Genomic DNA, 14112 nt, shown 5'->3' with positions numbered 1-14112 from the left:
TTCAAGATCAGCGGGCCACCAGGTGGAGTGCCAAGGTGAGCTCTTATTCCCGAAGGTCAGCACTTCAGTATAGTTGGTGTTTAACTTGAGGAAGGTTTCTTTCATTCAATTGTCCACGTTGGTCATGCACTGTTTGAAGTGTGTCTTGGCGGTAACGGTGTCGTCTGAGAGGGAAAAAATTAGCTGGGTGTCACCGGCGTAGATGATGTTGATTCCATGGGATCTGACGATGCTTGCCAGTGGAGTCATGTATATGTTGATAAGTTTGGGGCTGAGTGATGATCCCTGAGGTCCTTAGGTTCTGATGTGAACGGTGAGAGAATGACTTGTGTTCCTCCAGAAAGGAAGGAGGCTAGCCATTTTAGTGCTGATACTTGTATTCCTGCTGTGTGTAGTCTAGTGATGTATGTGCCCTGCTGTGTGTAGTCTAGTGATGTATGTGCTATGAGATGGTGTTGAAAGCGGTAGAGAGGTCGAGGAGGGTGACTGTGGCGCTCCGTCCACAGTTGAGAATGGTGTGTACGCCATCTATGGGAGCTATGAGAGCTGTTTTGGTGCTGTGGTTGGTTCAGAATCCTGATTACGAGTCATTCAGGAGTTTGTAGCATTCCAGGTGGTACAAGAGTAGTCTGTTGATGGTCTTCTTGATGAATGACTGGGGAGAGAACAGCGATATGAGTTGGTGGTTGCTGAGTACTTCAGAGTTGGGTGAGAATTTTTTTGAGGCACGTAATGTATTTGGCTTGTTTCCAGCTACCTGGGAAGGTGGCTGATTAGAGGGTGGTATTGCTGATGGAAGGGAGTGCAGCGCTGATCCTGGCTCTTCCTAGGTTGTAGATATGGTGGGAGCAGGGATCTGTAGAAGCCCGAGTGAACTGTCTTCATTATTGATGCAGTGTCCTTGATAGAGGGTTCCAGGCTGTCAGTTGATATTCTTTGGTTGATGAGGTTAGCAGGCTGGGGAGTTCAATGGGGGCGGGGGTTTGATGTTGTTGTAGATCTTGATTATTTTTTTGTGGAATAAACAGAGATGTTGTTGCAGATTTCTTGGGTAGGGGTTATGGTTTGTATTGCAGCTTTTGGTTTGGTGAATTCCTTTATGATGGCAAAAAGTTCATTGCAGTTGGAGGTAGTTTCGATTTGCACGGTCAGGGTCTTTTTCTTGGTCTCTTTTATGTTATGTTAATTTAACTTATTGGGCACGCGAATACCCAGAGGTGTCTTGGAGCCGAAGCTAAATGTGAGCCCAAGGGGATCGTGATCTAATTCTGGATCAGCCAGGTTTTAAGACTCTTTCTAAAGGAAGATAGCGATCTTGCTAACCTAATATGCATTGGGAGCGTGTTGCATAATTTAGTTGTTCTGTAGCTAAAGCTTCGACCCCCCCAACTGGAAGTGCGAAAACTAGGAACTGTCATGAGCGTCATGAGCCTAGCGTTTACTCTATGGTGATAATGTCTAAGTGCATCCTTTCAGGTGATTCTTGCGTTTGTTCCTTGAGTAGTTCTCCATTTCCTTTTGAGTTGTTTGCAGGCTATCTTGGAGTCTCTGAGGTCAGCATTGTACCAGCTAGCTTGTTTGTTGTATGGTTTGGGTTTCTTAAAGAGCACTAGGGTATTGGTGCAGGTGGTGATCCAGTTGTTGAAGTTGCTTGTGTCGTTGATGAGGTCATTGGTGTGGTATGGGTAGTTTATTTGAAGGGCATTGAGCCATTCTGTTTTTATAACTTAATTCCAGCAGCGGCTTGGGGGTGTTGCTAGACTCAGTAGGGGTGGTTGGTGGCCTTGTTAAGTGGAAGAGGATGATGTAGTGTTCTGTTCAGCTGAGTGGAGTGATGTGGCTGACTTTAACCTTGTCACTGGAGGAGAAGGTGGCGTTCAGGGTGTGTTCGGCGATGTGGGTAAGGCCTTGTACGAGCTGGGTGAGGCAGATGTTCTGTAGACTTTCAAGCAAGTCTGTGGAATTGAAGTCCATGGGATCACTGAAATATCGCCTAGAAGTATGAAGTTTTTGGTGACCATGGCGAGGGGTGTGGTGAAGTCAGAGTGGCGGTTGCTTAAGTGTGTGCAAGGTCCTGGGGGCCAATAGGTGAGGGTGTCTTTGTTTGTGGTTTTATGGTCGGTCTGAAGCTTCAAGGGCATGAGTTCCATTAAAGTGGCTTCTGGGTCAGTGTAAGAGGTACACTTGATGGTGTCTCTGTGGATGATGGCGAGTCCTTCTGGTTTATGGGGTCTGTCCTGGTGCAGGATTTTGTATCCAGTAGGGATGGCAGTGTCGATGTCTGGTGCCAATGCTGTAAAAACTATAAAAAATGTCTGCAATCTGCTAATGGTAACCTTAAGGACAGATGCACAGATATTGATCGCTAACCATCACCCCTGAGCACACTTTCTGATGTAAATTATTTTTGTGAAACCTATATACACCATTTATCAATGCTCCAAACACATAGCATAAACACTGAACAGTTAACCACAAACCCTCCCTAACCTATCTCAAGCCACTGCACTTGATGTACGAGGAAAGATGAGAAGGTATTGCTCCTGGGCCCATCTGCTGCACCCAAAAACTTATAAACCTATACATTCTGTACACTGTGGTTTAGTGGGGGCTATGACCATGAGACTATAGAATGAGAACATCAATGGGCCTCCAAGTCTTAGGGCACAAAAATTGTCAAAAAAAGAGCACCGATCTACAGTTTGAGAAGTCCCATAAGTATTACCAAAAAGACAAGGGAACTGGCAAGAGAAAAAAGACAGTCGTACAAAAGTAAAGGTGGTCAGAGACTTTGTCCATCGAAACTGCACACAATGTGAATAACACCAACACACCTTCACATACTCAAAATCCCACAACACGCACAGTTGTGCACACATATTCACTAACGCACACTCAACCACACTGTAAGAGTTGTTTGCAATGTTTTTTATGCCTTTGTGAAAGAAGTTTTATCTGTTGTACCTAATCAGTGGCTGGAAACAATTGTGCACTGTTGCTGCCTGGTAAAAACGTTTTAGGGTACTAGATCATACAAGGTTTAGATGCCCATGGTGATTACGAGTCATAGTGGATTGTCCCCAGTGAAGGTGTCTCACAACAACAATTTTCTCAAAACAAATGTAGGTGGAGGTTTAGGGGTGTTTGTGGGGGTGTAGGTGTGCTTAAGTGTGTCCTTGCCCACTATCCTAGGAACATGATTAAGCCCCTTCCATGTATGGGAGACGAGCTACCACTTTTGCTGTACCTGTGATGTACAGCAGTAAAATTTAGTTTGAAAACCAATCTTACAAATGCCTCAACAATTTTCTTTGTCATTGCTTGTTCTATTGAGATTTTGATTATCATAGTCTCAAATTAAAACAGTGACAAAGATTTTGAGGACACATACCATGTAGATCTCATATTTACCTCTCATGATCCGGTTAGATACAGACATGTTGACAGTGTAGAAAAGTTAAGATGCTTCATCCTACTGCTTCTGCCATGAAAGTACATATTACTCATAAATATTACCTTGTAATCAAGAAGTCGAGAAAATGTCAAGCCATCCTCTGCTTTTTTGTCCACTTCATAGATGCCATCTCGCACTTTCACAAATTCTTTTAACTCAACCTAAAATAGAGACATTCCTCATGTACCAAATACTTAAAGATGGAGAAAACCAAATTGCATTGGTGGATTTAGAAGACATTAATGTGGAATACAACATTAAACAGAAATTGCTAGAGCTGTCAATCTACTCGCAATTTTAAACAACTGGTTAAACAAAATCTGAAATGGAACAACGGAATCGAAATTAACATTTTCAGGTGGCCAACAGCCTGTGTATACTGGACATTCAGGCTACATCCGTGTAGCAGCGCAGCAGTATGGTACATGCTGTGATAACAATACAAAGAAGTGGAATTGTAGAATGAATACAGATTTCTATCAATTTACAATTTGGGGCAATGGATGAAAGAAGCAGAATAAGTGCAAAAACCATAAGGATTTCCCCTCACTGACTATGGATGTGACAAGATAAATGTTCAAACAAGTTGATTAATTTTGTTCATTTCCCAAGTGCTGTTAGAGCCCTGCAATGCTCAGGTAGTCTGGCTTCAGTGCTCTCAATCCAACACCTACCACAAGCCATAAATGCACCAAAATGACACAGTAAGCAAGGGAAGAGAGTGGATATGCTGCACAATTAGGACCATTTTAGCATCAATACACTACCCACTGCTCTTGCAGTCAACATAAAAGGACTTTTGCACTAAAATTGCTCCTGACACTTCAATTATGGAGAAATGGAAGAACTGTTGCTTCAATAACTTGTATCAAAATCTCAGAATGTATTTCTGGGTGTAATGTTCCTTGCAGCAGTTTTAACTACTTTTGCATCACATTCCAACTGGCACTAAATTGGAGCCGACACTTCATCCTTTGGAGAAATTAAGGAAAAAATTAGCATGCAAATTGAACAATCTGATTCGACTGAGTGGCTTTGACTCTCCCAGATGGATGAAATAAGATCCTCGCCTCATTTGAAGACCACCCATTTCAAGTGCTCTCAATAACGAATCTGTCTCTAGCACCAAAACCATATGCCAAATTCCACAAGACAACTAATTAAATTTGCAGTGAGAACTATACAATACCAACTCAATTATTAAGTGGTCACTTTTAACACCTGTAGAATTCCCAATTGTGACTTCACAGCCCGTCCAATGTGAGGGAGTGTTTTCTGGAAATGGGAAGAGGATAAAAGTAAGGTGCTGCCACCACTCCCCCAAATGAATCAGCAACCAAATGCATTTCCATACATGTGACTTTGCTCACTTAAAGATATGCAGTAGAGAAACTTGCCGACAGATGTCAGGAGCGTGGGGGCCGCGAGGTTGGGGGGGGGGGGGGGGGGAGGGACCAGGCGCGCAACACCCATTGGGCTCACCGGGCTTCAGCCCCCCCCCTCCACCCCCCCCCCCCCCCCTCATGTGTGTCAATCCGGCTGAGACAGCCTCGCGGGCCGGCGTCCGTCTAATTGCAGCCGGACCCGAGTACTTCACAGGTCTTTAAAAGACGATTTACTCGTTAATGAGGCTTTTGTTGTGTGTTCACCCTTTCTTACAGCCACTCTGCCTATGGCTGGAAGACTTAGCCCCCCCGAAATCTCTTTCAGCCCCCCCATTTTTAGGTCTCGCCTGAGCCAGCGCTTTAGCGCTGCTCTGGCGAGAGCTAAAGAAAACGGGGATTTGGAAGTGCAAACGAGTGCTTTCCAGGCCCCCAACTACAGTGCATGTGCGCCGGGCGCGCGCACCATTTGGCAGCCTTCGTGTACATTTCGCGGGCGCTTTGATGTTCTCAGTGAGCCGCACGGCCACTGAGAACATCAAAGCGCCCGCGAAATTGCTCACCATATGCCAGCCCCTCGTCAAGGCAGGAGTGCGGGGAGCTGGATTCCTTAGAGCGAAATAGTCCTTCACCGCGACTTTTATATTCCTGATTTTCACTTTTAATTTGCTTTTAATATTTATTTTATTTCCACGCTTAATGTATAGTGACTCGTTTTAGGCTTTCAATACAGCGCTGGTGTGGTTGTGGAAGTCTTAATTGTTTTTAACGGTGACATATCGTCGTGAACACACTCTGTCCGTGATGGGGAGACATGGGGTAACGGGGGAGCCCCCTTCACATATAAACCATCTATCTGCTGCCTGAACTTTTGGGGTCAACAAAGGCTTGAAGCTTAACGTAGGCAACGGCCAGACAAAACGTACCTTTATTTGTAGCACTTTGTTGAGGACGGTGTTCTTGGTCAATTGTATCAGTGTCGTGATAGTTCTATTGTCTAGGTACAAGGGATGTGTTTGGGGATTACATCTCTTCTCACTACCCTAAACTGCTATCAGACATAGCCCCCCACCCTGTTTGCCCTTGAACGATGTTTATGTTCTTCGCATCACAATGACAGGAACCCCCCCCCCCCCCTCCTTCTTTAGGAGAACTGGGCCTAGAGGGGGTGCAAATCTTTACAAAACAGGTAATCTAGTTTGGAGCGGCGATAAGACTTCAAACACCCCTGTGCCTCCGCCCATCTCTTCTGTTTCATGTCTAGTGCTACCCTTTGTCCTTGCCGCCCCTCCCTCCTCTTTGTTTCCGACGCCCCCTCCTCACGGGGTACCCTTGTCCTCCCTGTTCCAATCCCTGATCCGGCTGGCAGGGGGTCCTCTTACAGTTTCACTTGCTGGTTTGTTCCAGCGACCCCTACTAACCCCTCCTTTAGTGCAAAATTCAGCGACCAGTTGCACGTGTGTGTTTTTTTTCACCACTGTTTTAATTGGACGAAAAGGGTGTTTATGGTAGGAATCTTGTACAAGAGACTTGGCTAATTTAGAGAATGGCTTAAACCATGTCAACTAAAATCCTGACCAGTATTTCAATGCATCGTTGTGACCTTTCCCTTACTGCTGCCAGACATATCACACTACAGCAACCCTATGCCTGAAACAAGCCAGACCCATTGGCTTTGCCAGTTCTTGTAAGATGCATCAGGTAAATGAATAACCAGAGTGATTATGTTGTGAATACTCATCATTGAAAGTGTTTAAATTCTGCAAATGAGACCTTGTATTAAACTTCGCTAAGGTCTGTGAAAAGGGTGGTGGCATTTGGGGTGGTGCACACGCCCCGGCTCTCCCTATTGCACCACTTGTCTTCTTCAGTGTCTCACCCTGTTAGACATGTGTACCTGTTTTTTTCGCACATCTTTCTGCTTGTTTCTCATTTCCCCACAAATACGATTGGCACATAGGCAGCCATCACAGATTGAATGAGCATATAGTTTGCACAGCTGTATTATATTAAGCACTGTGGGAAACGTGCGCTGCTTTCTGCCTCCGCTCCCAGAGCTCCCCATCCTGGCCTGTGAACGCCCACCTACCACCTAAATTCACTCAGACACCAAAAGGCGATTCAGTTCAAAGTATGTATGTACTGAAAGAGTCATATGTTTAGTGAACAACAATACAGGAAGGCAACCTTTTGTAAAACAGCAAATACTCCAGGACAATGCAAGATTAAGTAAAATATAAACGGGGATTGCATTGCTGTAATCAAATTAAACATGATTTGTAAAGCGCGGCTAATCACCCGTGGGTGTCTCCAGGCGCTGTATTAAATACCTTAAGGGTTTTCAGTCAATAGTTGGGAAAAGGATCAGTGCTTTTCTTAGTAAAGTTAGAGGCGTGGGTGTATATATAGAGCTCCAGAGAATCGTTGTCTGTTTTTAATTATTGCCAGGTGTGAAACCCTACAGGACCCGCCCCACCTAAAACATGCTGTTTGGAGGTAAACTCAGAAGTGATGGGTGTGATCTTTTCAAACGTCTCAGCCATTCCAGGCTGTATTCCGGCCCAGTGTCTCTCACCCACCATGACATGTCAGACACAGACCCCCATATGCAAATCTTGAGCAACTTTTAACACGAAGAGATCTGGTCTGCAAACAAACATTCAGTGTATTGTTAGTGTTTTTGTCCTCAGTCGGTTTCATTACACGTGCCGTTTTTTTAGGTCTCGCCTGAGCCAGCGCTTTAGCGCTGCTCTGGCGAGAGCTATAGAAAACGGGGATTTGGAAGTGCAAACGAGTGCTTTTCAGGCCCGCAACTACAGTGCATGTGCGCCGGGCGTGCGCACCATTTGGCAGCCTGCGTGTACATTTCGCGGGCGCTTTGATGTTCTCAGTGAGCCGCGCGGCCACTGAGAACATCAAAGCGCCCGCGAAAGTGCTCACCATATGCCAGCCCCTCCCTTATCCCACTTCCTGCTTGTTTAGCGAGCAGTAAGTCGAAGGCCGTTTTAGAGGTAAGGAATTTTAGGAATGAGATCAGCAAACAACATTTCTCTACTCAGGCCACTGTCCACTTTCCTTAGTGAAATTGACAGAGTGTCTGTCTGATCTCTCTACAACATGTAGCTGATTAGTGTTAATAGACTAACATCGCAACGTCTTTTCAACAAACAGTTTAAAGTATGACAGTCTTAAAAATGCATCTAGCATGTTTTCAGTTTGTTGTAATATTTTTTAAGCATAGCTTTCCAGTTACTCTCACTGTGAAAGTATGACCTTTATTTGTTATGCCAAAAGAAAACAGTGTGTCCGTGGCATTTACAAAGTATTTTTAATACTTGGTTCTGCAGACCAATCGCCATGGCTTGTGTGGTTTTTAGCCTTGAATTTTTAGTCGACAGGCCTAAGCCCATGTCTTGTATACCTGTACGTGTATTTATATTTTTAAACGTCCCCGCATGCTTAGCGATGACTGTAGAGAATTAAATAAATGTTTTTTCTCCAGGGGCAAACACTACAGGCCTTTATTTGCGTAGCAGGCATCTATTTCAGAAGTGTGTTGTTATGGACAACGATCAAAACAATTTGTATTCCATAATTCTGAAATATACAACATGTCCGTCAGATTACCTGCCCTGCGAGCGCATATTTGGCAAAAGCAGATAAGTGTGTAGTGAATCATTTTTTTTTGTAACAGAGTTTTATATAGCGCGAACTTGATCCGGTATCGGAGCGCTTAACATAACACCAGTTGCGTTACATGAGGACACATTAATTTTTCTGTTCGGCACGGGGAGATTAGGTGATTTGCCCAGAATCACAGGATGTTCAGCATCGTTGCCGCGACTCAAACCCGGTTCCCCAGATTCGCGGTCGACCGCCCTAGCCTCTATTCATGTCGGGGGCACAGCAAAGAGTTACATTTCAAAGATTCTTTGTACACACATCTGCTAACAGTAGGCAAATTTGTTCCATCCAAATAGAAAGCAGAACATGACAGAGCAAGAATTACATGGAATTGTATGTTTCTTTGGAAGGACTGAATTTAGGGATCCAACTGAGCATGTTCTTGAACTTTGTATAGTGACCACACCGTCATCCGCTTCAGTCAACACGCATACACAGACATCACCCAAGGATTACACTGACACTTTATTTGTGGGTGAAGAACTGCCGCAGGTTTATTTCATACAACACAGTATGATAATAAAATTGGGTTATCTTACGGGCGATCCAGGGCAGGCAGCCCCTTGCTGCCTGCCCGCCTGGTGAGCCAGCACACACGGTGGGTCGATGCCCGGCAGTGTGGCACATAAATATCTGCAGATCATCCACTGGGTCACGTGATCTGCCTCCTACTCCCGCCCCTTCCGACAGGGGCGGAGCGTGTTGTGGCCACCCCCGGTTGGTCAGGCCCCCCAACCGCCCGAAGGACTAACGGGGCGCCGTCGCGGTCTTCCCAGAACCCCCTTCGGCTCCTGGACCTTGGCTCGGGCACCCTTACTGTGCCGGACAGGGGTACCCTTACTGTACCGCCTGTCGCAGAGGTACCCTTACTGTACCAGTCTGCATCCAGATCGCCCTGTAACTCCGCCACAGCTCTGGGGAGGCTACCGTCGCTGCCAGAGCCCCCCTTCCTCCTATCGCTGTTTATGGGTGCCCGCCCCTGCGAGCCAGCTTTTAGTGGGCTAAATAATGGGTCCTGTTCTGTAACCGCTGTTATCCCACTCTTTCCTTACTCTCCACAGGGACAGCGTATCCAATTCCTTGCTTGTTGAATAGCAGCTAGCTTTGGACTCTATTGCTGCTGAAAGGAGACAATATCTTTGCCTACAGTCCTTGTTGCCGTGCTGTAGGTAAGTCGTGGCACCGACATCATGGCTTGAAAGGAAACTTCCCATTGCTATCAAATAATTTGTTGTGAGCCCCAGTTATATTTTCGTTCCTAACCCATAATTGGCAGTGTCTCTATCCTGCCAGTGCCTCGGTCACGACCACCTTAACTCATGACCATACATCTGGCTTTTCCGCTAGCCTTGTCCATTAACCTGTCAAATGCCAGTGGAGAGCAGCACATCTCTGGTCCTGCTTATTTCAGAAGGTGCTACGCACATGTAGGTGAGGGCATACCCTTCCCGGTGTCTGGTTGAAGTATGCACAGGGCATTGCCACTCTCCCCCGTGCAGTGCTGTGAACCGTTTGAAGTAGTTCATCAGATTCAGCCAACCACCCCCTAGGTGGAGGCTTGCACTCCCAAACTTCTGCTCGTGTAAAACCCGGCCACACCTTCAGTTCAGGGAATTTTAGTAATGCGCGACACTGACTACCCCAGGGGCCAAATACTGCGCTGTGTAAATGCAGCCCGATACCACCATGAACAATTGGCTTGTAGGGATGGGTGTTAACCTAGGCTGGCTGAAGGCAAAACCTTTGCCAATCACTCCTGGCAAGACGTGCCACCGCAGGTAGAATAAAGAGTTATCGAGCCCTCCTTCCTTCCTTTCCCAGTTCGACCAGGTCGAAGGAGAATGCCCCTTCCAGAAAGGTCCTGGCCTTATCCCTGAAGCTTATCCCTCCCGCATTCTACCGGGAACCTACCGCATCGCCTAGTAAAGCAAGGGGTACGTTCGCAATATCAAAGACATGCATGTTCAACATGCAGACAGGAATCGGAGGAAAGCTGGGGGGCGATGGTGTGAATAGTGAAGGGGCATCTGGTTCACGGCTTTCAGGAATGAAAACAGCCTCTAAGGTAAACTTTAAAATGTATGGTACTGCTGCATGACCAGCAAGATATCGAGTGTTTGCGCGCTTTACCTGCACGCCAACTAACGCCACCCCAGGGACACACACTTTTCTTATTAGGCACAGGGAGATTAAGTGATGTTCCAGAATCACTGCATATTGATAAGGCGCTGAGACTTCTCTCTTCCTATGCAAACCAACAGTTGTCTAGAGGCATCACACCAGAGTTGTTCGATTGCCTTTCCACATAATGCAAAACACGCTTATATGTGATTAGATATTATGGGTTTTCCTAGCGCCACTTGTGTTTAAAACACATCTAGAGTGAGTGAACTTATTTGAGACGCGGCATTTGTTGTAGGAGTTGTGGCAGTCTGGGATTTAGAAAGTAAATATGTCCCCCATTTCCAAACACGAGAAAATATATGTTGAGGGGTTCACACGGAAGGAATTATGAATAAATACGGGTTGATTGCTCATCCTATACGCTCAAGGCCAATATGTTCATTGACCGCCCCTGGTTCTTGCCCTTTTGATATCTGGCTTGACAGGGCATTTTTCTTATAACCCTATAGCTACAAAATGCTTCAAAGTTCGGGATGGGATAAAATGTTGGTTCCCCCAGAGCAGCGTTACTCACATCATGTTACTGGGTGCTCGGTGGATCATTCCACCTCCAAGTTAATGCTTTTATTGAAAGTAGCAGGGACTACTTAAACGCTCCAAAGTACAATATATCCTCACACTTTTTTTTTTTTTTTGCTCCCATAAAAGCATAAACTAGAGTGACCAATCGTTATTGCTTGATTTCTTCTGCCTATTACGTTTTGTAGTTAGGATACAAACTGAATGCTCGCCAGGCATATCAACCTGTTCGCCCAGAGCACCCACCGCGCTCCAAAACCTTGAAAGCTGGTCCTGAACAATGTCGCAAACGGGCGGCGCACTCGAACCTGACATACCGCTCCCAGTCGGCACCTCACAGCTTGCCGGAAGGCGTATGAGGTGAGAACGTTATGGCTGCAGGACGGACTGAATTGCAAAGCTCTGGACTAGCCTACGGTGAAAGCAGCCTGGCCGGAACGCCGCACAGGACTGATTTGCCAGCGGCACCTACATTGTTCCTGCTTTCCTTATAGTCATGTCTCCAGAAGGGTATTCCGGTATGCCCCACTTGCAGTCACTAGCTGAAGATTAAACACTACTCTGTATAAAGGATTTTTTAGCAGGGTGTAAGTTACAGTGAATAGGTGATGAAGTCTTATTCTGGCTTTGTTGTTCAATGGTTCATATAACTCAAACCTGTGTAATATGTATCAAAACAGTGGCCATGAGGTCAAACCCAGGCCATTACAATCCCCTAGGCCACCAGGCCCGACTCTACAATTTAGCACACTTCTGGCACCCTATGCTGTACACGTGGCACAAATGAAATCAGTATTGAAAGTGGGAGCGCTAGCATGGAGCCAGTCTAACTACTTGAGGAACCATGAACCCTAGAGAAAATTGTTGTGACAAACCAGGTGAAATCCTCTTTTTTCCTACGCGGTAACCCCCACGTGGAAATCCTCTCTTCAGCAATGCAGGCGTCTACACGTATCTGGGATCCAACCCCCCCCCCAAGCGATACACTAACATTTCAATGTACCTAGATGAGCTGTATGACAAGCTGCACTCAATACCTTAGCATTCCTTATGGCAACTTGACTATTCACGAGGTGCACATAATACATTAATACTAATTCCCAACTACCCCGCACCTTACAAAGGGCAGAAGGTTCATCAACCGTCCATTTCTTTCTGATCGTCAAAATTATGCGGCAGGTGACTACAACTATAATTAACGGACTGCTATGACATTTTCCGGAAACGACTTTATGTTCCCGACTTCTAGCCACAACACATTTACTAGAAATGTTTTACGTTGTCATGCTGCGAAATTGGTAGCTACATGACTTGCATTTTTTATCATGCCCCCCACATATAGTGGTGGGTGCTCTACACCGACTTCGGTTCTGGGTGTCAGCTCCCCCACTACAGTCCTCCGCTCTATCCACTGAGCTATCGAAGGCCCAAGAGAACTGAAAACAAACAAAGCCTGCATATCCCTCCACATCCTGTGTACACAAGCGCCACTTTCCAAAACGTAGTAAGCAAGCCATAACGTAGTCCTTTAACAGGACTTAATTATGTATTGAGGGTTGCATGATGGTGTCTGCGTGAGTTTAGCTTTTTGCTAAAAGCAGCCGTGCTGTTAGTACGCATAAGCATTGGGAGGCGGGCAATAGCAAAGCACACACCGCCCCCTTCAGGCCTCGTCAGCATCTCTGCCCGCCTGTGTACCTAGACGCCAAAGAACATGCCCTGACCCCACCGGGGGCCGCTGGATGCAGGCGCTGCAAATCATTAGTGCATCTAATATGCCCACCAAGTCGTTTAGAGAGCGCCGAGAGACTGGGGCCCTGACCCGACTATGGGCAGAACCAGTGTATACATAAGTGCAGAACCTACTCTCCTACATGCGGACTGGTGACCAGTGCCCATGAAGGCATGAATTCCTCTGGCAATCTCTTGTTACGGACATCTAACTGACTGCACACAAACCAGCGCGCCGATTTAAGCAAGAAACAAATCTCAATACCAAACAACGTTGGGGTGCAAGAAATATGCCCCATAATATGTCAATGCAATAATGGTTCGGACTGCAGTGTGCAGGCCCAACACCAGCAAAAGTAATTACCGTCTGGGTGCATTTTAGCATGCCCCAAGATGTACCACCATTTAGTGTGGTTTAGGTGCCCGCACATACCCCATCCCCAGAAACAGAAGTGTCTGGGTGTAGCCCAGTAAATAAAAGCAGGGCTGGTTTGGGCACAAAGCAAAAGGGCTGTTAGAGTTGCAGAATTGCTGCCCTGGCCCCGGGAACTGCAAGAATAGATTGAGATACACTGACCATGCCCCCAGCTCAAGTATAGGTAAGCAGCATAAGCCCCAAAACATTACACTTACAGATGGTGCAACCTTAGATCCCCGACGGTCTGAATCCAACGATAAAACTAAAACGTATGCTATCACGGCAAAGACAATGCGTGCAGGCAGCCGGTCAGCATGGTAAACTAAATATGCGAACGTGGCTTTAAATATAATGCTGCATACTGATATATCGCGACTCGAATCGCAGGTATTGGAAATGCCCACCACACCTGGTATTCCCAGGCGGTCTCCCATCCAAGAGCTGACCAGGCCCGCCCTGCTTAGCTTCAAAGATCGGACGAGATCAGGTGCATTCAGGGTGGCATGCCCGTGCGTCTGAAGGCTCCAACGCGGGATCAGCCAGACCACAAATGTTCCGCGCATTTATACAGCACGGTCTCGACCCGCGAGACCGCTTCCATCCGTTAGTTATCCTGGTCAATCAAGCCACCTATACATCACGGTGCCCAGTGACTGCCACCTCTCGCGCACCGTGGGGCCACCGTTCTAACTCTGGTGAATGTGGCAGAGGGGGAAGGACGCTACAGTCGTAGGAGCGAG

General features: G+C 46.4%; 1 protein-coding gene across 1 annotated transcript in view; it reads right to left on the bottom strand.

Annotated features, from left to right (window-relative positions):
- HELQ (helicase, POLQ like) overlaps window positions 1-14112 on the bottom strand; it is a 365741-nt gene that overhangs the window by 309994 nt on the left and 41635 nt on the right. Inside the window, exon 7 of the mRNA XM_085636579.1 lies at window positions 3517-3615. Within this exon, the coding sequence (XP_085492705.1) occupies window positions 3517-3615 (99 nt within the window). The remainder of the gene's footprint in view (window positions 1-3516; window positions 3616-14112) is intronic.

Source organism: Triturus cristatus, chromosome 2_1, assembly GCF_964204655.1.
Source record: "Triturus cristatus chromosome 2_1, aTriCri1.1, whole genome shotgun sequence".
Lineage (NCBI taxonomy): Eukaryota > Metazoa > Chordata > Amphibia > Caudata > Salamandridae > Triturus > Triturus cristatus.
Note: the sequence above shows the minus strand (reverse complement) of the source record. Positions and strands in the feature narration are given on the sequence as shown.